A 26,547-nucleotide genomic window follows, 5' to 3' on the forward strand; every position below is an offset into this window, starting at 1 on the left:
CTTCTGAATGCATATTTTTACAGACAGAGATTAAAAATAGTTACCTATACCTCTGTTAGATCTTTTTGGTATAGGTTAGAATAAGCATTGCCTTGGTGACATCTTTAGCAACATTACCTTAAGTGGGACTGTTAAAATAGTACTGATAGGAGCGTGTTTGTCTATATGCATATGTGCCTGTCTAAACATACATATAAAAGCACACTTAAAAGATGCAGTAGCAAGGATTTTGGTTTTGATATGTAATCGAAGGTTACTAAGAAAAATACAGTGTTTCTGCTATAAACAATTATATATATTTCTTTCAAGTTAGCAGAGCTGTCTGGGAAGAAATGGTGAATGCTTGTTGGTGTGGTCTTCTGGCTGCTTTATCACTTCTACTTGATGCAAGGTATTTGGTCTTTAATTTCTCTTGGTTTTCTTCAAAGATGACATTCCCAGCTATATTTTGAAATGACTTCTGATACTGGTCAAGTTGGAAGTTGCATGAGAGAGTGCAGTTCATGGCATCTGAGCAGATAGGTTTGTGGGTTAGTGATGGCTAGGTTGAGTGAGGATCTGTTAATAGTAAACAACAAAGCATCAACCTTTAATGTATTTCAATATAGAACAATTAATTACTTTTTCAAAGGCTTGCATTTAAAATGTTTATATTATTTTTATTCCTTTTTACTTTGAATGCTTCGGCATATTGAAGTGATTCTATATGTTCTGATTACTGTTGATAAGATACTAAATTATGTCTCAGTACTTGTTAATATTGTGCAGTCTTTGAAGTGGAAAAGCATTTTACTAGATAATAACTTTGGTAACTTAATTGTGTCTTTCAAGGAATCTTTTGGTATCAAACACCATTTTCTGAAACCAGAGCTAAATACCTCCTCACAGGCTGCTTTGCTAAATCATTCAGAACTAAAGACCAATTTTATAGGAAATGGTTCTGAAGATATTTTTTTTTGATTGGTTATGCTTTCTCTTCAGTATTTGTGATGTTGACAAGTTTAAAGTCTACGCTCTTGTTCTTTCAGTTTCTTTCAGCTTCTGTACTGTGAATTATTTCTTGATAAACAATGTGTACTCTTTCAGTACTGATGAAGCTGCCACTGAAAATATTCTAAAAGCAGAACTGACCATGGCTGCACTTTGTGGAAGACTGGGTCTTGTAACATCAAGAGATGCCTTTATCACTGCCATTTGCAAAGGATCCTTGCCTCCTCACTATGCCCTTACTGTATTAAACAGCACAACTGCAGCTCTATCCAGCAAATGTAAGCATATAGGTTTTCCCTAACTGTGCTTCTGTATATTCTTCAATAAACCTGAGTTTTCCCAGGATGCGATTCAAAAGATATATGCAACTATAGAATTTGTCTATACTAGATTATGTTAGAATCCTCAAACAGGATCTAGACTGCCTGCTTTCCAGAACCAGTTAGTCTTGCAGCATTCTAGTGAACTTAAAACTTCCTGAATGCTTAGCATATGTCAAAAGTTCATATTCTAAGGAGATCTGTTTACAATTTTAAAGATACGTTGGAATATGTGATTAAAGCATTCAAATTCTGAAAGGGTCTCTGAGCAACTTGGATACTTAAGAGTTTGCTGGAACATCCTGCATTTGTGGTCTACTACAGTCTTTTCTACAATTGTCTAGTGATGGTAGGTAGTAGTTACTGCATAAATGGAAGATCTTCCTTTCTGGTCTCTGTTCCACTTACAAGAGGTTGAATTGGTATTCCCCACATCCTGAGAGAATGTTGTAATTCATGGGATATGCCAGTTGAGGATGTACTCAATTTCTAATTTTGAAAATGAGTTACTATGTACTAAGAAGTGCAGCTATCTGGAGAATATGCAGATTAATATAAATATGAATTTAAAACAGATTATCTTAGTCTAGGAATAAGGACCAGTACCTTTACTCCAGCCCAAAAGCTAACTTTATTATTAGATCGTAAGTCTGTGAAGCAGTATGCATGAGTGAGCTACACGAATCTCTATGGAAATGAAGCAGTGAATCATAGAATCATAGAATAGTTAGGGTTGGAAAGGACCTTAAGATCATCAGGTTCCAACCCCCCTGCCATGGGCAGGGACACCCCACACTAAACCATGCCACCCAAGGCCTCATCCAACCTGGCCTTGAACACCGCCAAGAATGGAGCACTCACAACCTCCCTGGGCAACCCATTCCAGTGCCTCACCACCCTCACAGTAAAGAATTTCTTCCTTAGATCCAATCTAAACTTCCCCTGTTTAAGTTGGAACCCGTTACCCCTTGTCCTGTCACTGCAGTCCCTGATGAATAGTCCCTCCCCAGCATCCTTGCAGGCCCCCTTCAGATACTAGAAGGCCGCTACGAGGTCCCCATGCAGCCTTCTCTTCTCCAGGCTGAACAGCCCCAACTTTCTCAGCCTGTCTTCACACGGGAGGTGCTCCAGTCCCCTGATCATCCTCGTGGCCCTCCTCTGGACTTGTTCCAACAGTTCCATGTCCTTTTTATGTTGAGGACACCAGAACTGCACACAATACTCCAAGTGAGGTCTCACAAGAGCAGAGTAGAGGGGCAGGATCACCTCCTTTGACCTGCTGGTCACGCTCCTTTTGATGCAGCCCAGGATACAGTTGGCTTTCTGGGCTGCGAGCGCACACTGCAGCCGGCTCATGTTCATTTTCTCATGGACCAACACCCCCAAGTCCTTCTCTGCAGGGCTGCTCTGAATCTCTTCTCTGCCCAACCTGTAGCTGTGCCTGGGATTGCTCTGACCCAGGTGTAGGACCTTGCACTTGGCATGGTTAAACTTCATAAGGTTGGCATCAGCCCACCTCACAAGTGTGTCGAGGTCCCTCTGGATGGCATCCCTTCCCTCCGGCGTATCAACCGAACCACACAGCTTGGTGTCATTGGCAAACTTGCTGAGGGTGCACTCAATCCCACTGTCCATGTCACCGACAAAGATGTTGAACAAGACCGGTCCCAACACCGATCCCTGAGGGACACCACTCGTTACCGATCTCCAGCCAGACATCGAGCCATTGACCACAACTCTTTGCGTGCGGCCATCCAGCCAGTTCTTAATCCACTGAGTGGTCCACCCATCAAATTGATGTCTCTCCAATTTAGAGACAAGGATGTTGTGTGGGACAGTGTCGAACGCTTTGCACAAGTCCAGGTAGATGACGTCAACTGCTCTGCCCCTGTCCATCAGTTTTGTAGCCCCATCATAGAAGGCCACCAAATTGGTGAGGCAGGATTTCCCCTGAGTGAAGCCATGCTGGCTGTCACCAAACACCTCCTTGTTTTTCTTGTTCCTTAGCATGCCTGCCAGGAGAATCTGCTCCAAGAGGTTGCCAGGCACAGAGGTGAGACTGACTGATCTGTAATTCCCCGGGTCATCCATTTTCCCCTTCTTGAAAATGGGGGTTATATTTCCCTTTTTCCAGTTTTTGGGAACTTCACCTGACTGCCATGATTTTTCAAATATGATGGCCAGTGGCTTGGCAACTTCATTCGCCAGCTCCTTCAGGACCCGCGGATGGATTTCCTCAGGTCCCATGGACTTGTGTACGTTTAGGTTTTTAAGATGATCTCGAACCAGATCCTCTCCCACAGTGGGCCTAGGGTCTTCATTCTCACAGTCCCTGCATTCGCCTTCCAAGACTTGGGTGGTGCGGTCAGAGGCTTTGCCAGTGAAGACCGAGGCAAAGAAGTCATTAAGAACCTCAGCCTTCTCCAAATCCAGGGTAGCCAGTTCTCCCGATACCTTCCGAAGGGGGCCTACGTTGTCCCTAGTCTGTCTTTTACTCGCTACGTACCTATAGAATCCCTTCCTGTTATCCTTAACATCCCTAGCCAAGTTCAATTCTAACTGGGTCTTAGCCTTCCTCACCTGGTCCCTAGCTTCTCGGCCAACATCCCTGTATTCTTCCCAGGCCGCCTGTCCCTGCTTCCACCTTCTATAAGCCTCTTTTTTCCTTTGAATTTTCCTGAGCAGCTCCTTATCCATCCAAGGAGGTCTCCTGGCCCTCCTGCTGCACTTCCTTCTAGTTGGGATGCAACATTCCTGAGCTTGTAGCAGGTGATCCTTGAATATCAACCAACAGTCTTTGGCCCCCCTGCCCTCTAGGGCTGTATCCCATGGAACCTTACTAAGCAGGTTCCTGAAGAGGCCAAAGTCTGCTCTCTTGAAGTGCAGGGCAGTGAGCTTGCTGCACGCTCTTCTCACTGTCCCGAGGTTCTCAAATTCGACCATCTCGTGGTCACTGCAACCAAGGCTGCCCTGGAGCATCACATTTCCAACCAGCCCTTCCCTGTTGGTGAGCACAAGGTCAAGCATGGCACCTCTCCTTGTCGGCTCCTCTATTACTTGTAGAAGGAAGTTGTCTTATTTTATATAGGTTACTCTTCTTTTTACAGCTGAATTATAAAATGGGTGTCCTGAAGTCTTGTAATGGAAAAACCTCATGATTTAGCATTTATGACACCTTCATTTTTTGAGTGCACTAGTACAGTGGTAGCACACAGTGATACCACTTACACACAATTACCACAGATAACTGGGTTGAGACATAGTCTAATGCTCATATTGTAGCACAAATATCCCAGTCCTGACATAAAATATATTAATGTGTTGCAAGCAATATCTAATAGTGAGAGGGAGTAATTACTGGCTCCTTTAACTCTGTAAGGCAATGACATAATAATCTAAATATGACTAAAGGTCTCAAAGTGACCTACCTTAAAACTGGAACAAAAATTATCTGGACAGCATTTGCCAGAAGGTGGTTGTTACTACCAGTAAGTACTGGATTTTAAATACAGATTTTATATATTATTTTTTTTCCTTCTCAATTTTCCTCTAGCATATTCCATTCAGGGACAGAATGTTCAAATGATCAGTCCCTCAAGTGAGTCTCACCAGCAGGTCGTAGCAGTAGGGCAGCCCTTAGCTCTTCAGCCACAGGGAACAGTAATGGTAAGTACAACTTGTAAGTGATCTCACCCTGCTTAACAGCTTCTTTCTGCATCGCACTGTGTTTCAAAAATAGGCAACAGATAAAACAGCATTCTTACAAATAATGGTTATCGGAAATGTTAAGCTAAGCTTTTAATTTGGAGCAGCCCTGGAGAGCAAAGTTCTCTATGTGCAAGGAAGACTTACTGTTGTTCTTCATCTGATTTATCTTAGCAGCTGCCATCCATTCCATTTGAAAAACCCTGGATCTGTTTTGTGCCTGTGTATGAAGGTTCACTTACATGGGTTTTTTAAGATAGACTCTGATTTTGTGGAGAAGATACACTTAAAGTGGACGTACTCCAACTTGTCTCTTTTCACATTTGATAAAATGTGAAACTGGGAGGAAAGGGCAGTGATCAAATCATACTCAACCCCAGCAAGATGAGACTGAGAGCAGAAGGGATGCTGAACTACTTCTGTAAAAAGGATATATTGCATCAGTGCAAACAAAATGTAATCTTTATTTAATAAAAAATTGCAAGTTCCCTAGAAACACTGTTGTTGTAGAATAATAATAATAGCATGGTTGTTTGTTGTGGTTTATTTTAGCTGACTTCAAAAAATATCCAATGTATGAGGACATTACTCAACTTAGCTCACTGCCATGGAGCTGTTCTTGGTACATCATGGCAACTTGTCCTGGCTACTCTTCAGGTACAAAGGAAATATTTATGCCTTCCTTTTTTGCCATAATTTGGATTTGAGTTCTTATGTGAGCAGTAGAAGAAGCTTTGGTTCTACTTATTGTGTACTTTGTATTGCCTTGAGTAAGTTCTGTAGAATTTCTCTTGAATTCTGTTTGGCTGGAAGATTGCCAGCTAGCTCAAGTACACTGTTAGATTCTTTGCTAAGAGGAGCCTGAAAAGGCTGTTTTTCTGAAAATGATCGTTTTATATTTCAGCACCTTGTGTGGATTCTGGGACTGAAGCCTGGTGTTGGGGGTGCGTTAAAACCTGGAAGAGCTGTAGAAGGGCCCAGCACAGTAAGCATGATCATGATTGTTCATTTTACAGTTAATGATTATGTAGTATTTTCTGTTGCAGTCTATAAGACGTTTCTGTCTCTTTTTCAAGGTTCTGACTACAGCAGTTATGACTGATCTGCCAGTTATATCCAACATACTTTCAAGGCTTTTTGAAAGCTCACAGTAAGAAACCTTATCTGATAATTAAAATAATGTGTGTTTATCAAGCTTGGCAGTGTTTTCATAGCTGTTATTTTTCAGGTACCTCGACGACGTGTCTTTACATCACTTAATAAATGCCCTTTGCTCCTTGTCTCTGGAAGCCATGGATATGGCCTATGGAAACAATAAGGTACAATTTTTTAGTTTCTTTTTAGATGTGTTTGTGAAACAGGCAGAAGAGGTACATTTATCATAGAATCATAGAATCAGCTAGGTTGGAAAAGACCTTTAAGATCATCAAATCCAACCTTTATCCCAGAGCTGCCAAGTCCACTGCTAAACCATGTCACTAAGGGCCTCATCTACATGGGTTTTGAACACTTCCAGAGTCCTTTAAGCTGTTTCTAATATTAAGACAGTAATACATTTGATACTCCAGAGTAAAAAAGAAATTATGAACCAGAAAATGTCTTGTTTGTAATGGTTCATACAGTTACTAAATTCTCTTGAACATTCTCATTGCATTTTTGCTGGTTTTTCTTGACTAAGGAATGTCATGTATTTCTATTAATCAGATTGTGGATGGATAAAACTTTCAAAAGCCCTTGTAATTTCAGAGGTTAGGGATTGTGAATAGCACAGTATGTTCTGTGAGGTGCTCAGTTTCATTTCAGTTTTCTCTTATAATACACTTCAGAAGAAGCCTGACAATTTAGATATTGAAAACCCCCTGATAATTCTTAATTACTTGGGAAAATGATGGTATCCCTGTCAGCCTCAGTAAACAACCTTTAGTCAGAAAGGTTAAAGACCCTCTGATTGAAAAAGATTGAGTATGTATTTTAGTCACAATGTAATTCCAGAGGAGAGTTTCTGCAAGTTTTTCTTTGATCTATTAGAGTAGAGATAATGGTGACAGAAAATATGTTACAATATTTGCCAATTACAGCAACAGCGAGTGAATTAAAATAAGCAAAGTTTGTGTTTAAAATAAATTGAAAATAAGAATAAAATATCAGCAGAAATAACAACAGAATAATTCCAGTGCAACAGTTATTTTGACTGTATCTTTATATAAAAAAATATAACTAAAAACTAGAAAAAGCTTATCACAAATATTTGCATATGTACTTGATGAATAGGAAAACTATCATATTCCTGCAGGGCATTTATGAAGCTGATGGAATATAAAGCATAAGGGGATTCTTAAATGAAATATCCTTTATTGTTTGTTCATATATAAACTCAACTTTAAAAGTTGTCATGGGGAAAAGACTGTTTGGCTAGTAACGTATCTTATAAAACTGTTTGGAGGGAGGACTGTGTAAAAATATTCAGTTTTGAAAGGAACATCAGCGCTCTGGTTATTGTCAAACTTGGAGAAAACTATATGAAAAATTATGAAAGAAGTGTTTGTCATGATATGCTGTTGCTACCCCCTTGTGGCTTCTCATGAAGTACTGCAGGTGCTGTGGAAATTTCCCAGCCATGCTACCCAAGCTGTTGTGACAGCATACACAGCCTACAAAACATAGTACTTCAGTGAGATGAGTTGCACCTTAATTTGTAAATTATAATGTAGCAACAGGCTCTGACATTATCTGAGTCACCTCAAAGTCATGTGTTCAAATTCCATTTTATTAAGGAACCATCACTTTTTGCTGTTGCTAAATTACTGGAAACAGGACTAGTTAACATGCACAGGATTGAGATTCTTTGGAGACCTCTGACCGGTCATCTTCTGGAGGTAAATAATTGCTTTTATATGTTGTACTAGAAGTTAGTTTGTATTAATAAAGATCTTGTGGAAATACATTTGTAAAGTGTAGTTTTTTAAAACAGATTGCTTTTACATGCACTTTGGTTTTGCAACTTGAATCTTCACAATTTTATTTTAAAAGTGAACTTATATACTTACATTCCAGTATTTTAATATATCTTATTGACTTTTAGGTGCCATCAGTCCTCATATGTTTTAAACACAGCAGTGTTTAAAATTATCAATTTATTATACTTCATGTATATGTTACAACGAAGGTAACGCAAACAGGTTTCACTTTGGATTCACCTAGTACAAATATCTAGGAAGATTTTAATACATGTTTTTGCATCCTTACCAGATAGATTGAAGTCACTAGATTTACTAACAAAGGGTTTGCTTGTTTTAAAAATGCTTAAGCTAACATTTTATAATGTTATCTTTAAGAAAATACTGTACAAATATAAAACTAGGTGTCATAATGGTGATTTCTTCAGTATTTTAACTACAACATGAAAAATGTGCTCTATCAAGGAAAAAAATCTCAAATTTTGAATTTGAAATTAGAAACAGATAATGGAATATAATTGTAAGGTTTTAATTCTCTATACAGGTACGTAGAAGAGAGAAATGCAAGAGCAGGGTTTGATTTAAAGTGGGTAAAGGAGAAAGTTTTTCTTCCTCATTTTCCAGAAAGTATTAGACTTCCTTAGAACCAGTGCATTATTTCAAACAGTATTAAGAGGCCATCTGTAACCTGATTTATGCAGATCATCTTTGAGGTACAATAAGGAAGGAGAACACCAATGCCAAATTCAGTTAAACGCAACCCGAGGGAAGAATCTGTTCCCTGTTTCAGGAACTGATTATCTGGTCAAATTCAGAGCATCATGAAGTAGTTTGAATTCTCTCTTTTTTATATATAAGGTAACAAAAATATAAGTAATTCAGGAGAGTAGCTGTTCCTTGACTGCATTTTTTAACGTTAAGCTGGCTCTTCTGCATTGTCCTCTTTTTCTGTTTGGCCAGTGATTGATAAGGGAATGTCCAAAACACAAAACCGCCAGCCTTCCTAATGATCCTTCCTTAGACTTTGATTCTGGATTCTCATACCCCCTGAGCTAGTGCTGGAAGGGTGGGTGGAAATAATTGTGCAGATGTCAATGAAACAGTGGACTTACCTGAGTTATTTCAGGGTAGTGTATCAGTTATGGGAGTACAGTTCTTATGAGGTATCTATGAACTGGATTTGCTACACGTTTTTAATTTTTCTGCTCTAAAAAGCAATTAGCAAAACTGTTAGGTTTAGATAGGTTCACAAAGAGAAGACACACATTTGAAACTTCAGCTTGAAATAGTATTTGCTACTGTTTTGAAATAATGGAGTGTAAGGCTTATTTTATATTCACTGTGTAGTTACTTTTTGTATTTGAGAATATAGAAGAGCGGATGCTTTCTGTGTTAGCTACTGTCATGCTTCCTCTCTTGATTATGTGAAGCAATGTGTGAAAGATGAAGCTTTGAATTTTATAGTAGCTTAAGGCAAAGTTAAACCTGAGAGTTTCAGGCATTCATTGAAGAGTTGTTTGGTGATGCTTTTTAACCAGTCACTCTCTGAATTAGCAGTTAGTATATTCATTTTGGAAAATGTATTGGCTTGAACTGCTGTGGTTTTCATTACTTTTCCTTCTGTGTCTTTCACTGCTTCCCATTGCTTCCTTATTCAGAAGGTATGTTTGTCCAAAAGATACTATTTCTTTACAATTAAAAATAATTTTGTCATCTACAGGTATATTGTATTGTTGTAAAAATATTATAATAGTGTATGTAAATTCTAATATAATTAAAAATACCCTTTTATAATATTGTTACATATATTCAAACCTTGGTTAAAGAAAAGTGACTTTAAACAACACATTGATGTGTTTTCAGGTGTGTCAGCATCCAAACTCCAGAATGAGAGAATGGGGAGCAGAAGCTTTAACTTCTCTCATTAAAGCAGGATTGACATTCAACCATGATCCTCCATTATCTCAAAATCAGGTAAAGTAAGTTTAAGAGCAGCTGCTTTCCTCCTTTTCTGGAACTTAAAATGAACATGAAATCAAAATCTTCCCTAGAGGAAATTTTCTACAGTTCAATGAATTAGGGCCATTCATAAAGCAACTTTACTATTGAGTTTATAAAAGCTTACAGCTGTAACACTCCAGTGTAACTATAGAAAATTACCTCATGCATTCTAATGAACTACCTTCCTTACTTGTTTCAAATATATAACAAAAGTGCTGAGGCTTGCATATTATGTCCATTTGTTAGAACAAATTACAGATCATCCTCTTAAGTGTAAAACAATTCCAGAATGTTTAGAAGTGTATATGTGATACTTTGGCAGGTTAAAAATAAATTGTCTGACCTTCTAAATCACTGCTATTCAACCCGTTATTAATAAAACATTCTGATATTTTTACTCTCTCTTTTGTTGAGGTTCAATGGGTAGTTTTTTCAAGGTCTCTGTACTAGGAAGCTGAGTCTAGCCCTGCTGGGTGACTGTAAAGTTGCAAGGATCAGTTAAATTTTAGCATCCTTACTATGCTTTATTGTTTACTTTTAGAGACTGCAGTTGCTTTTATTGAATCCACTAAAGGAACTGTCAAACATTAGTCATCCCGATATCAGGATCAAGCAGTTGGAGTGTGTGCTACAGATTTTGCAAAGTCAGGGTGACAGCTTAGGACCTGGTTGGCCATTGGTGCTTGGAGTCATGGGGGCAATCCGAAGTGATCAAGGGTAAGTGATGGAAATGAAATTTTAAAATCGAGTAGGATAAAAGCAGTAGAGTACTTCCACTTTTTTTTCTCACTTTAATAGTCACCTCAATTATAGCCATCATTTTCATTGTTAGTTTTAGCTTGTGAACAGTTTTACTCAACAGAAGTAAAATTTCTAACTTCTTCTGTAGCACACTTTTATTTTACTGAATTAATCTTTCAGAAGAATGGGGTATTGTTCCACTCTAGTGTCTTCTGTGATCACCATGCAGTATACACTGAGGAGTACTCCTTGTGCCAATTCACTTAATCTTGACCATCTGCTGGACACATGTCTGGTGCTTGCAGATAATTCTGTATGGCTTTGCTGTTGCTCACAGTTCTTCTGTTGTTTCTTTTTCTTCCAAAATCTTTGGGTAGTCTCTGATGTGTGGCATCTTCTGAACACTCTGTTTTTGTTGAAGCCTTCCTCCCAAAATGGGTGCTGGTAGCATAAGGGTGGAAGTTTATTCACTTGCTGTGGGTGAATCCCTTGACTGACTAGCACAGCTGACTCTTGCCAACAGAGGGGGAATGTTACAATGAGAAGTGAGAGGTGAAGTTTCAGGGAGTATTTTGAAATGAGCCGTAAAATGAACATCGAACCCTGGAACTGTAAGCACCAAAAACTGTACCCACACTTAGACCATATTATTCCTTCTTTGGTGCTAGTCAAGACTGGCACCAGGATAGGTCATCAAATAACCCTGGTATCAGAAGAATTCATGTTGGCATCTCTCGCCTTCCACCCCACCTTAGCTTCTGTCTTCTGGCCATATGAAGACCTCCTAGAGTCCCTTCAAATGCTTGAAGGATTTTGCCCTTGTATCAGTATTGCTTGCTCTAGCAGTAGCACTCCCCAAAATCCCTGAGGATGTTTGCATATATATGGTTGTGAGCATCCTCTTTTTGGTAACCATGCTTCCTTTGGTACCTGCTGTTTCTGTACTTGGTGCAATGTGTTCTGTGGTTCCTACATGCCTTTTGATTTTCACTTTTTTTGTTGATGGATGAGAACCAACAGAGATTGCTTCTCAAGACGATTTTCAGATCCCTTTTCATCTCGCTCATATGTTGCTGGTAGATAACTCAATATGTTACTAAGATCTTGTGTTATATCTTAGTCTCCTCCAGCAAAGCATATAGAATAATCTACTTAACTACATAGCATTGTCTGCCAACATCATATCAACTATAGTAGGAAAAAAATTAAGCAAGCCTCATTTTCCTTGGGAAACAGCTGACTGTCTTACCTCACTTATAGCTGTGAGCACAAGATGCAGGCACTGTTATCATACATTACATATAAACTTACTGACCATGACACTTTGTTCACTAAAGTCTTCCCTCTCTGGTCAGTGAACATCCTGGATTCCAGGATTCCAAGGTTTTAGTTAAAGATGACCTTACTGCTTCAGAGACCTCCTTCTCATGAACCTTTTCTATATTATATCTTATCTTAGACAAAATCTTTTCAAAATAACTGCTATTAAATAGATATTTCATAAATATTTTGCCTTCAGAATTAAATTCTGAATGCAAACATTAAATAGGAATGTATTTTTATTTATTAGGAAAGATGCATGCTAGCATAATGATGGTCTTACTTGCTTTCTGTACTACATTTTTATTTAATGCTTGCATTCAGAAGGCAAGATATTTTGAAAAGGTTTTGTCCAATATAATATATATTTTGCCTACCTGTTTGGCATACTTTAAGTGATTTGTAACAAGAAACTGTCCAGAAGAGCATACTCTTTGGAAGATTATTGTGCTTAAACTTAAGCTTTGTTTTGTCTATTGTGGCTTTTTTAGCTGACACATTTAAACTAAGAAGTCCTAGAACTCTAGAACAGAGAAGTGGACTTTACTATGTAAAACTAGTGAGCACCACTGGAGAATCTGAAGTTCATTAGATAGTTAACATGGACTAAAATGCTTCATCAGAATTTGAAGCTTCAACTTAATACCTTTAAAAAGCCTCTAGGTAAAGCACTTAAAATGTTGCAAATTAATCTCAAAAATGCTAAATGTATTTTTTTTCTTTTTTTTAAATAACGCTATCTCCCGAGGTGTTGTATTCAAAACATTGCTGTGCTCTTGAAGAAATTAGAAATGAGTGTGTGCCTGTTTTGTTTTTGTTTTGTGTTTTTAAGAGAGTCCCTAATACGGACTGCCTTCCAGTGTCTTCAGTTGGTTGTGACAGACTTTCTTCCAACAATGCCGTGTACTTGTCTACAGATAGTCGTTGAAGTTGCAGGAAGCTTTGGACTTCACAATCAAGAGTTAAATATTAGCTTAACGTCAATTGGTTTGTTGGTGAGTTTTATATTAAATACAGTGATGCTGTTTCTGGCTCTCTTTTGTTTTTCTTTATTTTCTTTCTTTTTTTTTTTAAATTAAAATTAATCTGTAGTCAATGCTACAAATTAAAGCCAAAACCTATTTTTTGAGTTCTTAGTGAACTCCTATGCTGTCATTTGGAATTGTATGTAAATTGAGTGAGCAGAATTTATCTTTAATCTGCATGACTCCAGGGTTAGTTAAAGAAACAGTGTTGTATTGTAACCATGTTCATCAGTATTTTATTTTTAATACACTCTCTCCCTTCCTAGTACTTCAGGTGTAAATGGAACCTTAAAGCTGAGGCTAAGAAAAATACTTTCTACACGTTTTGGTATTTATGTGCTGATCTTCTTCCATCAGTGTAGGGAAATCAGTATCTTGATGCACTTCACAAAATACTCTTAAATATAAAAATGAGAAACAATTTACTGCATGATTATTAAGAGCATTAGAGTATTTTTATTGTACAACAGCGTATGTCTTATTTATTTTGTAGTGGAATATTTCAGACTATTTTTTCCAAAGAGGTGAAATAATTGAGAAGGAGCTAAACAAAGAAGAAGCAGTGTTGCAGAAACAGGCAGAAGAAAAGGGAGTGATGCTGAATAGACCTTTTCATCCTGCATCACCATTTGACTGTCTTTGGTTATGCCTGTATGCCAAACTTGGAGAGCTATGTGTGGATCCCCGACCTGCAGTTAGGAAGAGCGCTGGGCAGACATTGTTTTCTACTATTGGTGCTCATGGAACTTTATTGCAACATTCAACATGGCACACAGTAATATGGAAGGTATGATGTGCAAGATTCCACTAAAGGTTTTCTAAATTGCATTCACATTTTAATAGCCACTGACACGCAGTTTTAATATCAATTAGCTAGTTTATTAAGATTTTTAAAGACAACATATGGTGGCAGAAATGTGATTTCTTGGGGAGTGGGGTTGTTTTCTTACGCTTTCTCTGGCCCTTAAAACCTCTTATGGAACATAACTTTTGTATTTTGATCGTTACTTTCTTACTCAGGAGTTGGATAAAAGTATGTTTGCTTCCTACAAGGAGAAATGACTCATTTTTTGTGCAAAAATATGGAGATGTTTGAGGGTCATGTGCTTAGGCTGATCTGATATTAGGCTGAGCTTTTGGCTCTCTTCTTTGAGAGAATCTGTGAAATGCCCTGTTCTGGATCACAGTCATGTTGGTTGTGCCTTATGTAAAAATCAGGCTGTAGCTGAGTCTGCCTATTGTATCTAAGAGGTATCTGAGATCCACTGGTTTTAGCCTTCTGTTAGTGCTAACACTGTTCTCAGTGGTTTTGATCATGCTGTTTCTAACCATTCTCAAGTGATCATCAGTTAGCTGATTCTTAGTCTTAGCTGTTGCAGAGACTGTTTAGAATAAGGGAATACTCAAGGTGACCCAGTGACAAAAAGATAATGGAAAAATTACTGGTTTTCTTGCTTCTTTTACCGTGAATACAACTATGTTATTTGAAAAGTTGCCTTTTCCCTCTTTTCCTGACTATTGCAGGTCTTATTTCATCTATTGGATAGGGTTAGAGAATCTTCTACCACAGCTGACAAAGAGAAGATTGAATCAGGAGGAGGCAACATTCTTATTCATCACTCAAGGGACACAGCTGAGAAGCAGTGGGCTGAGACATGGGTATTAACACTGGCTGGAGTTGCAAGAATTTTTAACACCAGGAGATACTTACTGCAGCCTTTAGGTAAAATTTATAGTTTAAAGTTAGTGAGAGATACAGTAATAAACTTTGTGCTCTTGTATATTTTTTTTTTTTCAGTTAAAGTACTGGGCGAAAATCATAATCTTAGCTTTAAAGTGTGTTCTGTTTTGTCTCACCTCAAATGTAATGAAAATTACAGAGTTTTTAATTCATGCTCCTTAGAGCCAAAAAATTGTAAGTACCAATTTAATCTTCCATATCACAGTACGTGAGATTAAATCTCAGTAGTCACAATTATGGGTGCCAAATAGCTTTAATTTATAATAGCCTGTTAAAAGTAGTAATTTTTCTGTTCTTTTGGTTGTGAGAATATCTTTTCTTTTGTCTTTCTAAGGTCATGCAACACTTGCCTGGAACTCTTCCATGGCATCAGTGTGTCAAGTTTAACCAGTGCTCTTACAACGTAAAGAGAGCTCGCTGGTAAAGTCAGTGAAGTATTGAACATTTATGTTGTACAACCGTACGGAGTAGGATTTTACGGTAGCTTGGTAAATGACCTAATGACCTAAATTTTTCTAATGACCTAAATGGTCATTTAGGTAAATGACCTAAAATTTCTATAAGGAGAAAGCAATAAAGAAACAAGGAATGTATAATTTGCATTACATTAATGTAACTTCACCATCCCATAGTATGCAATTAATACACATATATATATATATATATATATATAAAAACAAACCTGGGAATAAGTTGGGGTTTATTTTATTTTGGTTATTTGTGGTACAAGTTATCAACATATTAGTAGCTATCAGGAGTAATGGTCATCTGCAGAAATGTAGTAGATTTTAAACTATATTAAATCTGAATTAAAACTGAATTAAAAAGAGTATTTTAATTATTCAGAACCTGTAATTAGTAACATAGAAAATTGGAAGCTAAAGCTAAAATCAATGAAAAATTCAGACTTCAAAAAAAAAAAAAAAGAAATCTTTCTCCACAGTACACTTATCGGGGCATTTTAAAATCAATTCTTTATAAATTAATTGCATGCCTATACATTTGACTCTTAGTTCCTTGTATGTGCTTAAATCAACAGGCATCTGGTATGTATAACAGCTAATCTGTTTCAGTGTACTGAATTAAGAAAATACATGTTTCTGATATGGGATGGGGTATGTGATTTTTTGCTAGTGAATTCAACATAAATGTAGATATATTGTTTCATTCTTCATATTTGTGTGTTTCTCTGTTACATTCATTCTTTCTGGTTGTGGTTGAACTGATACATTCTGAAAGTCATTCAAGCCATTATCTAACCTCATGAAATTTCTATATATTAGCGCAGCAAGTATATGAACAGCCTTTTAGAGACAGAGTGGGTGGGAAGAGGATGAAGAAGTCCATGCCAAGTTGATATTTTTTTTTCCCCTCTCTTTTTTTAAATAGGAGACTTTTCCCAAGCCTGGGATGTTCTTCTTGATCACATCCAATCAGCAGCACTCAGCAAAAACAATGAAGTTTCCTTGGCTGCTCTGAAAAGCTTCCAAGAGATCTTACAAATTGTTTCTCCTGTCCGAGACTCAGAGAAACCTGATACACCACCTGCTATCAATGTCTCTGTACCTGTGGTGGTAGGGACAACAACTGCCACTAGTCTTGGCAGATCATTCATGAGAACTGACTCCATAGGAGAAAGAATAGGAAGATACAGTGGATCTGAACCACCTGCAATAACAGATGAGATTGAAGATTTGAATCTTTGGTGGGCAGCCTGGAACAGCTGGTATAGGATTGGTTCAGAAAGTACAAGGCCTCCAGTTACTTGTGATAAGTTGACTTTCATTCCCAGCCAGCCTTTTCTTACAGCTTTAATTCAGATATTCCCGGCTCTTTACCAACACATCAAAACTGGTTTCAGCATGGATGATCTTCAAAAGCTGGGTGTCATTTTGCATGGTGCTGTTTCAGTTCCAATCAGTTCCGATGCTTCCCCTTTCATCCTTCCATCTTACACTGAAGCAGTTTTGACAAGTTTACAGGAAGCAGTGCTTACAGCTTTAGATGTTTTACAAAAGGTAATAACGTGACTTCAAATGCGTGGTGAAAGGTAAACTACACTGTGTCTCAGTTCTTCTTCTCAGAACTATAGTTTGGTGACTTAAACATGATTTTTTAAATTATTTGTAATTGCACAGTGTATTGTAATAGAACAATCTGATCTCCATTCTTGTGCAACCCAAGTGCTCTGCATTGAAAGGAATGGTATAATCTTTATGAAAGGCAGTTTTGCTTGATTACAGAAATTCCTTAAGTGTTGTGCTGTGTTTGTAGTCATTTACTTGTCTATCTAATATTAAAGTGTTGTACTGTTACGAAGGTCTGTACATGGAGTTGGGGGAATAGGCCCACAAACAGTATTCCTTACATTGCCCAGGTACTACTATAACAAAGTCTAGAAGAACAGTGATCATGAGAACTTTGAGTTAATGCAAAACATAAAGTATAGAAGGGTCTCTGGCAGAGCACCTACCTTCTTGCCTCTGGTTAATGACTTAAGGAAAATGCTGCATATCTGCTTAAAAAATTCTGACTACAGAACTCATCCTCAAAATATACCCTTCATGCAAGTGAATCTGTAAACACCAAATTACGGTGCCATCTTTCTGGATAGTTAGAAAAAAAGTAGTGCTTCTTTCTTTCTGGAGTTGTAAAGTATCTCCTTGCAGAATACACTGTTCAATCAGAAAACTTACTTATTCAGAAGAAGCAAAGTTGATAATGAATGAGATAATGCATTTATATTAAGCACTGCTTTGAAAAAATACAAACCCTGAAACCCCCAAAAGACCTACTTGGGGAAACGTCAGAATTAGAACTATCCACATGACCTGACTTCATTCCCTACGGGCTTTCATATTATGACCACATTGCTTAACTGTGTGGTCATACCTCTCCCCCTCAATAGGATCCTGCCCCATTTAGTTCATAGACCATGGTGCCTACTAGACAAGCAGCAATTCTGTATCTTGTTTTGTTTTTCTTAGTGTGGGTTGACTTACCTCATACTCACTTAAACCCCACCAGCCAGGCAGAATCATTGTCTTGCAGTCATTCATTTAGTTTATGGGATTAACAAATATTCATGAATGTAATTTGAGAACAGAGACATAAGATTAGAAGTTTGATATTAAATCTCAGTTTTGTGTGTGGGGATACAAATAACATGAAGTTTTAATGTTGTATCTGCTACATTTTCGTCCTTTTCCAGTCAGCCATGATCTTCTTGTGGCCTCCACTTTCCAGCAGCTCAGCCCTGCACAGATCCTTTTTTGTCTCATGTAATCACTCCATCTGTTCATCTCAGAATTTTCTATTTCTTTGCTGGTCTCCTTATCCATGTTTAATTATTTTAGCTGAAGTTCTGTTAAACAGTAACAAAAAAACTCCCCATGCGAAATGGGGTATCTCCCCTTCCCTCTTGCAATCTAAATGGTTAGTGTGGCAGTTACAGGACTTTGCAAATACAGACTTAGGTAGGAAGGTACCTCAATTTTTACAGTACCTCCCAGTATAAAAGCCATAGCCCATGACAATAGCTGCACTGGGAGTTGTTAGATTAATCTGAATGATTAAAAAATGTAAAGGTTAGTATCAGAATGCTTTAAAGCACAAATTTCTGAAACTAAAGTCCTGTATCAATTTTTACAACAAAGAACAATTCGCAGAGAATTTTATTTTAGGGTTTGTTTGTGGTTTGTTGTTGCCTGACCATTACTTTTTGATTTATACATCTCTCTACTTAAGTATGTAAATAAGTGCACTTAATGCAGTAAATAGTACTCAGTTTTAATAACCAGCTCTTAAAGGTACTGAAAACATCCTTTGTCACTCACTCTGCTAGGCTATTTTTGAGTTTTTCTGCAGCTTAGGTAAGTTATCTGATGTCAGAAGCATAAACATCATTGAAAAGCCGTTCTAGTTAGATGAATTTTCAAAACTAAGTTACTTAATTCTCCATTTTATAATATATGGATACTTTTAGAGTTGAAAATACTCCAATAGACTGAATAGAATATGCTTCTATTTGTAAATTAAAGCTTTTACAAGAGTTTTAAGTATTAAGAATAAGAAGCTACTCATGCACAGACTTCAAATAGGAAATAGTTATTGGTTTTGTTCACCAGCACAGAACAAGTAGCATCTGAAATTGTTTGCCACTGATCCTGAAATGAATAAAAATAATAAAAATCTTGGAATTAATGGCAAATATATTTTGAATTTTGGCTATTATAGATCATAGAATTGTTTAGGTTCAAAACCACCTTTTAAGATCGTGGACTCCAACCATTAACCTAACACTGCCAAGTCCACTGCAAAACCCTCAATGCCACATCTACATGTCAATTAAATACTTCCAGGGAAGGTGATGATGACTCAGCCATTTCCCTGGGCAGCCTATTCCAGTGCTTGACAACCCTTTCAGTGAGGAAGTTTTTCCCAACATCCAGCCTAAACCTCCCCAGGTACAACTTGAGGCCATTTCCGCTTGTCCTATTGCTTTTTACTTGGGAAAGGAGACCAACACCCACTTCACTACAACCTCCTCTCAGGTAGTTGTAGAAAGCAACAAGGTCTCTCCTAAGTCTCCTTTTCTCCATGCTGAACAACCCCAGTTCCCTCAGCCGCAACTCATAAGACTGTGCTTTAGACCCTTCACCAGCTTCTTTGCCCTTCTCTGGACTGCTTCAGCACCTCAAATGTCTTCCCTAGTTCTGCTGCCCACACAATACAAGCCATGATGCTGTTGGCCTTCTTGGCCACCTGGGCACACTGCTGGCTCATAACTTGGCAATACCCCGAGGTCCTTTTCCACCAGGCAGCTTTCCAGCCACTGTTCCCCAAGCCTCTAGCGGTGCATGGGCCCAAATGCAGGACCCAATACTGAGCCTTGTTGAATGTCTTGCAGTTGTCCACTGTCCATCGATCCAGCCTGTTCACATCCCTGTGCAGAGCCTTCCTAGCAGATCAACACTCTGCCCAACTTGGTTTTATCTGCAAACTTACTGAGCGTGCACTTCATCCCCTCATCCAGATCATTCATAAAGATATTAAGCAGAACTGGTCCCAGTACTGAGCCCTGGGGTTTGTTAAGATAGTCTTCTGTGGGTAGTGTAAGTTGGACCTGTGCAAGTAAGCTGCATCTACACAAAAGTTATCCAGGAGGTTGTGGATGCTTCCTTTCTCTTTCTAAGCCATCTGTTGGTATATAAAATAGTTTTTATACCCTTTCTAATAGGTATGTAATCTTGCATTAACCTGTTAAACTTTAGTGCAGTGACTCTAGTGCAGGAGCCTATCAGCTGAAATTTTTTACAGTGTTCGATACATTCAGATAAGCAGTTAAGCACCTTCTGCCACACAGGTGAGCTTCTAGCATCAAAGCATCTTTTCCAGAGTTCAGTACAGTCTTGAACTTGAGCACCAGAAAAGGGATGTGGCTTTTTAAAATAAGTGCTGCACTATATTCGTAATGTTGATAAAGCCTTTTGAGCACTAGACATGTGCTCTTAATTGCAGGAAGCTGAGAAAGACGGAAAGGCCATTGATGATTCATGGAGTGCTCTGCTGCAGGTTGTAGATTGCCCAAGGGTGCAGCTAGGTCTGAGGGTGATCTAGCAATGACAGTGCCTGTAGCCCATGTTGGTTTGCTTGCTCTCATGGCTGGGGACTTGGGATACTTTCAAGCCAATTGGCTGCGACAGCTCATAGCACAGCCTCCAGTATAGAGGCTGCACTCAAAACAGCCATCGGAGCTGTTAATACCTTGAGTGAGTTGAGCCACAATTTGTCATGGATGATCTGTGATTCATGAAAAGGGGGGTTGTTTTCTACCCAGAGAAAAATGACAGTACCAAGCACAAGGTCTTTTTGTGGAGCAATAAATAGACTGTTTCTTGAGGCTTTGAGAGGAGAGACTTTGTGAGGAAAAGCAAGGCATTTAAAATGACAGAAAATAATTGGAGTAACTTCACAGAATCATTGTGTCTGGCTTTGAAAATAAATGCCCTAAGATTGCCTTGGGATTTATATTGCAACAGGAAATCATTAGCCTATGACAATGTGATATTTCATTGACATCTTAAAAGCACACCCTTCCTGAAATGTTTTCCATTTTAAAGCAAGATTATGAGTTTCAGCTATACCAAAATCGTATCATTCTCATTTTATTTATGTTCCTTTCTGCAAGACACAATTTTAACTACTTACAAAAACCTTATATGAATTACTTCTGAGATTTAAGTGTTCCTTGAAGTAGAACTTAGACGTGTCTGAGATCAACAGACAAGACATATAAGGCATATTTTGCTGTCCTGTCAAAGCAGAATTTGTGAAGAGAAGACAGCTTTTATTGAATGGAATGAGATGTATGTATTTATTAAAATATATATGCCCAGGTATCTTGCCACTTAATTAGCTTTAATAAAATAATAGAACTTACTTTGCTTAAACTGTTAGAACTATGCACTGTCTTTTATACAGCATGCCTCTTGCATAGTCTTATATGTGAATTTTTCTTTAGGAGCTCTTTTTACTGATGCAAATTTTTGAATGTGAAAGCTCAACATAATATATTTAAGCTTGTGTATTTTCTTCTGGTATAGGCTATATGTGTGGGCTCAGAAAGTATGCAGATAATGTATCCTGCAATCTTTGACCAGCTGTTGGCCTTTGTAGAATTTTCCTGCAAGCCTCCACAGTATGGACAGCTGGAAACAAAGCACATTGCAAATGCGAAGTATAATCAGGTAATTAGTTAGGAATCTCACTTGCTTCATTTGGCTGGTGAACCCAATTCAGCTTCAGCTATAGGTTGTTTAGCAAGATGCATTTATTCCGTCTGTAAACCTTTGCTGTGCATGTTGTGTAACAAGTTATTAGTATTTTTTACATGTTTTTGTTATCTTCGTTTGCTCCCTTTGAATTCTGCTTTGCTTTTATACTTTGTATTCCTTTGTGTAGGAAAGGTCTTGCCTGGACACCAGTTGTAGCGAATGCATCTGAATTTGTCCAATCTAAAATAACTTGTCCTACATGTGATACCAAATTTAATAGAAAGACATGATAATTTTGAATGGAGAAAATTCCCTCAAGCTGCAAATTTTTTAATTGCACGTGCTGCAAAAAAGTGGGACATGTTCCATAATTCTTTTTATCTGTGTACTCTGCTGTTCACTAAGCATGAGCATCTGATTCAGTGTAATCAAAGAGGTAACTATTATGTATGTATTAATTTTTCTTATTCTATTTGTCCTGCAACACAATGGAATCACACTAGATACAACTATTTGCACCGGTGAGTTAAATTTCCTTAAAGATTGTCTTAATGTAGTTGTCTTGCCTAGACCGCAACATTTCTCCTACTTAAATGTACTTTACTTCAATGTTGAGTACATTTTCATAGTCAGACTGCATTGTATTTGCTGTTTTATTGCTTGGACCATATTCTTAGCAAGCCTTGCATGTATTATACTGAGACTTCAGCGCAAAACATACGTCTTTATCTTTTTTCACATATAGTTCAGTAATTTGCTAATTTCTTTTCCTAGGCGGAGTGGGTAGCATTGAATTATGTACCATTTGCTGAGAGATCATTGGAAGTTGTTGTAGACTTATACCAAAAGACAGCTTGCCATAAAGCAGTGGTAACAGAGAAGGTTCTTCAGAATATTATTAAGGTAAAAGTTTGTCCTGCATATGCTCTGAGATTAATGATCTTATATTGAAAAGAATGAGTTTTATTTTGAGCTAGTGTTGATAAACACTTTCTGGAAGCTTTAAAGCTTTAGTAAACAAATTGATATTTTATGAAGATGAGCAGCAGGTAGTAATTTCTTTTGAAGCTTCAAGGCAATTGATTAGACTATATGAATTGTTCTGTAGCTGGATAATGTCAGCATCATTATTTCAGTGTTAAGATAAAAATTAACCAATGTGTTGGGCCACAAAACATTAGTCTTTGAAAACATTACACACCTGAATCTGATAAGGAGACCTGTTAGTAAATACAGCCTTGAAGACCAATTTCTGTACACTGGCGTATATACTTTGGGGATGTGTGCTCTAGTTATTTTTTTTTTGATTTATATTTTGATTTGCTTTTCATGACTTCGTATGTCATTGATGTACCTATGAAACATCATGGGTCCACAGATGTGCCTTTAAGGTGAAATTGGCAAACTCATAGCTTTTTTTGACCTTGTTTCCATTTTAACAGAAGCTTTCGTAAATAATAGAAGTAGTAGTAAGTGTCTGGGGAAAAAAAAAAAGTGACCTAGGTTTCTTTGTAATGACTTGGCTGACATCAGGTTGTTCTGCTGTAGGAATTCCTGAATGTGTTTAAAATAGTTTTGTGGTATTATTTGGAATCTGTTATGAATTAAATATTTGTATTTTAAAGTTAATGCGGATGTTTTCCACTTCTGTTTTAATGGGATAGGTGAAACCGGTATAAACACTGCTTGTCTTTTAACGCTCACAGTTGATAATAATGTGATCTATTGCAGTAGATTAAAATGTTTTTTAAATTATTTTTCATGTCTCTAAAGCCCATGTTTATACTGGAATTAGATTTGACCCCTATGAAAAACAGCAGAAGAAAATATTCTGCTTATCTCCACAGTTAGATCCTAGCTCTTGTTATTTTTGGCAATAGAGAATTAATTACAGTTTGCTTTCCTCAATTTGCTTTCCTCAAATCAGCAACTTCACTAAAAACAGTTGGGGACACATATGTAATACCCAAATTTAGTCACTATGTATTTGAAATGTAAATTAAATAACTCATTTTCTGAGATAACTTGATATTAGGTTCTAGTTAATTTGACTAACAATGCTAAAAGAAATATAGATAGTGTAAATGATACATAGGCTTAATGTTTTTACACTCATTAATGATTTTCTTTTATAGATATTGAGGCTGGTTTTCTGTCTGGAAGATAAATGTTTTCACCTGCTATACATCTGAGTTGCATTGCAGCCTTTATCTTCACCAACTCTTTTTGCCTTTAAACTTCATGCAGTTAAACAGTCAGCAATGACCAGGGGTCTCGCAGTGGTTATGTATACAGTTCAACTTTCACGTATTAGGAAGAGCTTAAATTTAAATGAGGCTTCTTGTTTTTATCGTGGAAGCACTTGGGATAGCTTTCTAGGAATGCAACTCTTCAGAATACACTCATGCTAACAAACTACCTGCAATCTGCTAGATGCTAGGAAAGCCCATTTGTCAGGCTTTGCAGAAATGGTTGATGGCAATACAGAAAAATAAAATTAGTATGTAATTTCATCGTGTAATTGGTAATGAATCAACTTTGACTTCTAACATCATAGTTGGCAGCAGACCTGTGCTGTAGCCAGACAGTATATGGTAAATCATCTTTATAATTATATTTTAAAAAGAGCATCTTGTATACAGCAGAGAAGACAGGGATGTGCACTGTCATCTTTGACAGTGTCTGCCAAGATCTTCTGCAGAAACCTGCCATATTGTTAGATTTGTCTGAGCAACTCTAAATTTTGTTCTAACTTCAATTTTGCAGACACTAAGGATACCTCTCAGCCTGAAATATTCGTGTCCTTCTGAAAGCACATGGAAGCTAGCTGTTTCCTCTCTTCTCAAAGTTCTCTCTATTGGACTACCTGTTGCAAGGCAGCATGCGTCTTCTGGAAAATTTGACAGTATGTGGCCAGAGCTAGCAAATACATTTGAAGATTTTTTGTTCACCAAAAGGTAAACACCATTTCCCTTCTTTTTTTATTTTTATTTTTGCTCTCCTGGAAAATCTCTCTTAAGTTATTTGTTCAATAAACGTGTCAGTAAAGTGTAGAGAAAAACAGCCTTATCTTTAGAGACATTTGAGATTTGAAAATTAATTAAATGAAGGAAGGAAAAAAAGTAACCAGTCTGTCTGCTTCAAAAAGGTACACTTTTAGAAAGTAGTAGGAAAAGCTTCATTCAAAAGGTAAAATTTCAGAGCAAGAAAGAGCTCAGTTAACCTCAGAATACAAGCCGTAGCTTTCCTGACCAGGCCAAGGAATTCTGTATAGATTCCCAAGGAAGTTACTATAGATCTGATGAAAAGTTACTGAAGTGGACTCAATTTGTTCCTTTATTCATTTTGAAGAAAATTGCGGCAATATTTTTTTTTAATTAAAAGTGAACACCAGAAACTAAAAGTATTTCTCTTGAGTTCCATCTTGAAATAGTCCACTTACTGTGAATTTTAAAATTACTTTTTACATTGCTGTTCACTTAGAAGCCTATAGTTTCCTTGCATTTGTTTCTACACAAGATAATTCGACTGCACCTTAATAATTAACCAAGCTTTATTTATAATACTTTGTGAAAAGTGTAGCTAAATAGTCAGATTCATAACGAGACAGACAGGCAGATGTGTAAGTACATGCCTAATCTCTCAAGAATGGAACAACTGTAGATGTTGGGAGGTTGAGAAAGTCCCCAGGTGAAAAATAGTAACAATCAGAGACTTCGGCACTCTGATGTATGTTTGTTCAACCAAAAGAATGTATCATTAGGAAGGCATGATAAGTCTTAACAATATGGTAAAAGATCACTCCAGAGAAGAATTTTTATTGTCCCTTGAGAATGGGTAAAAATGGATTTCAGTACAATAAAAATTATCTTAAGTTAGACATTAAGGAAACCTTTCACTGTACAGAAGGTCGGGTATTGTAAAAGATTGCTTAGGAGAGGTATGGGTAAGGGTCTTTTAGGAGTAGCTTAAGTATATGTAATAATATCTCACATTGAATGACAATGTGGTATATGAAGAAGTTAATTCCCTGATTTCCTCTATGTATGCTGATTTCAGTAACAAATTAATCTTTAATAGAAAACAGTAGGGTTCTGTACCTACCACTAACAAGCTGTGTATTTGTGTGGGTATAGCTTTCAAAACCACAAAAATCAGCAACCAAACACAGCTGTATTTACTAATGGTAAGTAAATAGCAGGTTGCCCAAAACAGACAAAAAAAATAAATACCAGTGAAACTTAATTTTAGAGGCACACCCGTTAGTGAAAATGTTTGTAATAATGAATGACTTTGGAATTTCATCAGTGGAGTTACATGACAATTGAATGAAAAACTTTTCTCTTGTTTTGCATTTACTTCAAAGAAGTAAATTGATTATTAAATAGGAGGAATTTAAAATAAAAAAGCTCATCAAGACTACTTAAAAGACACTGTAATCATCCAAGCTTTTGTTTGATGCTTCACTGTTTCTTCCATTTAAAATAATCTTTGAAGGATCTTGTTTGGTTTTGTTTGTACTACTTTTTGCTGTAAATGAATTATTCCTAAATATCCACAAAATAGATGAAACATATGCATTTTGCATATTATTAGCTGACCCACTCTGGCACTGCTACAGTTTTTGGGTATTAATAATTTATAAATCCAGGGAAGTAAGATTATCACTGATCTTCAATGTAATTCAAGATAATCTGCTATCATCTGTATGACCTTTTTGGCCAAATATGTTGTCTGTTCTTCTTAATTTATGGTGAGTGATGTATACTTTTCTTGAAAGTTGTTCCAACCATAGAAATTACATCTTAATGTGTTGCTTGCTAGAAACAATCACTGTTGCCATCAATTCTAATAGCTTTTGCCAGCTGTCATACATGGGTGAATGTTCTCTGGAGGTAAAGGAAAAATAGTACTCCTGTGAATATTTATGATGCCCTAAAACTTGTCTGTCTACTCTTAAGTCTGGTTTTG

The 26,547-nt window shown here is 37.2% G+C and overlaps 1 protein-coding gene across 6 annotated transcripts in view; it reads left to right on the top strand.

Annotated features, from left to right (window-relative positions):
* Window positions 1-26,547, top strand: part of MON2 (MON2 homolog, regulator of endosome-to-Golgi trafficking) — a 73,410-nt gene that overhangs the window by 31,893 nt on the left and 14,970 nt on the right. For 3 of the 6 annotated variants that reach the window (XM_080621987.1, XM_080621988.1, XM_080621990.1), the window contains exons 13-30: window positions 310-391; window positions 1,087-1,268; window positions 4,864-4,976; window positions 5,568-5,672; window positions 5,920-6,000; window positions 6,092-6,165; window positions 6,244-6,334; window positions 7,790-7,891; window positions 9,836-9,946; window positions 10,515-10,690; window positions 12,867-13,029; window positions 13,553-13,846; window positions 14,584-14,782; window positions 16,190-16,818; window positions 21,406-21,549; window positions 22,080-22,097; window positions 22,351-22,479; window positions 24,343-24,533. In XM_080621987.1, the coding sequence (XP_080478113.1) occupies window positions 310-391; window positions 1,087-1,268; window positions 4,864-4,976; window positions 5,568-5,672; window positions 5,920-6,000; window positions 6,092-6,165; window positions 6,244-6,334; window positions 7,790-7,891; window positions 9,836-9,946; window positions 10,515-10,690; window positions 12,867-13,029; window positions 13,553-13,846; window positions 14,584-14,782; window positions 16,190-16,818; window positions 21,406-21,549; window positions 22,080-22,097; window positions 22,351-22,479; window positions 24,343-24,533 (2,884 nt within the window). The remainder of the gene's footprint in view (window positions 1-309; window positions 392-1,086; window positions 1,269-4,863; window positions 4,977-5,567; window positions 5,673-5,919; window positions 6,001-6,091; window positions 6,166-6,243; window positions 6,335-7,789; window positions 7,892-9,835; window positions 9,947-10,514; window positions 10,691-12,866; window positions 13,030-13,552; window positions 13,847-14,583; window positions 14,783-16,189; window positions 16,819-21,405; window positions 21,550-22,079; window positions 22,098-22,350; window positions 22,480-24,342; window positions 24,534-26,547) is intronic. The other 3 variants (XM_080621989.1, XM_080621991.1, XM_080621992.1) reach the window with 2 other exon arrangements.

Source organism: Psittacula echo (genome assembly GCF_963264785.1).
Source record: "Psittacula echo genome assembly, chromosome: 1".
In the NCBI taxonomy this organism is placed as follows: domain Eukaryota; kingdom Metazoa; phylum Chordata; class Aves; order Psittaciformes; family Psittacidae; genus Psittacula; species Psittacula echo.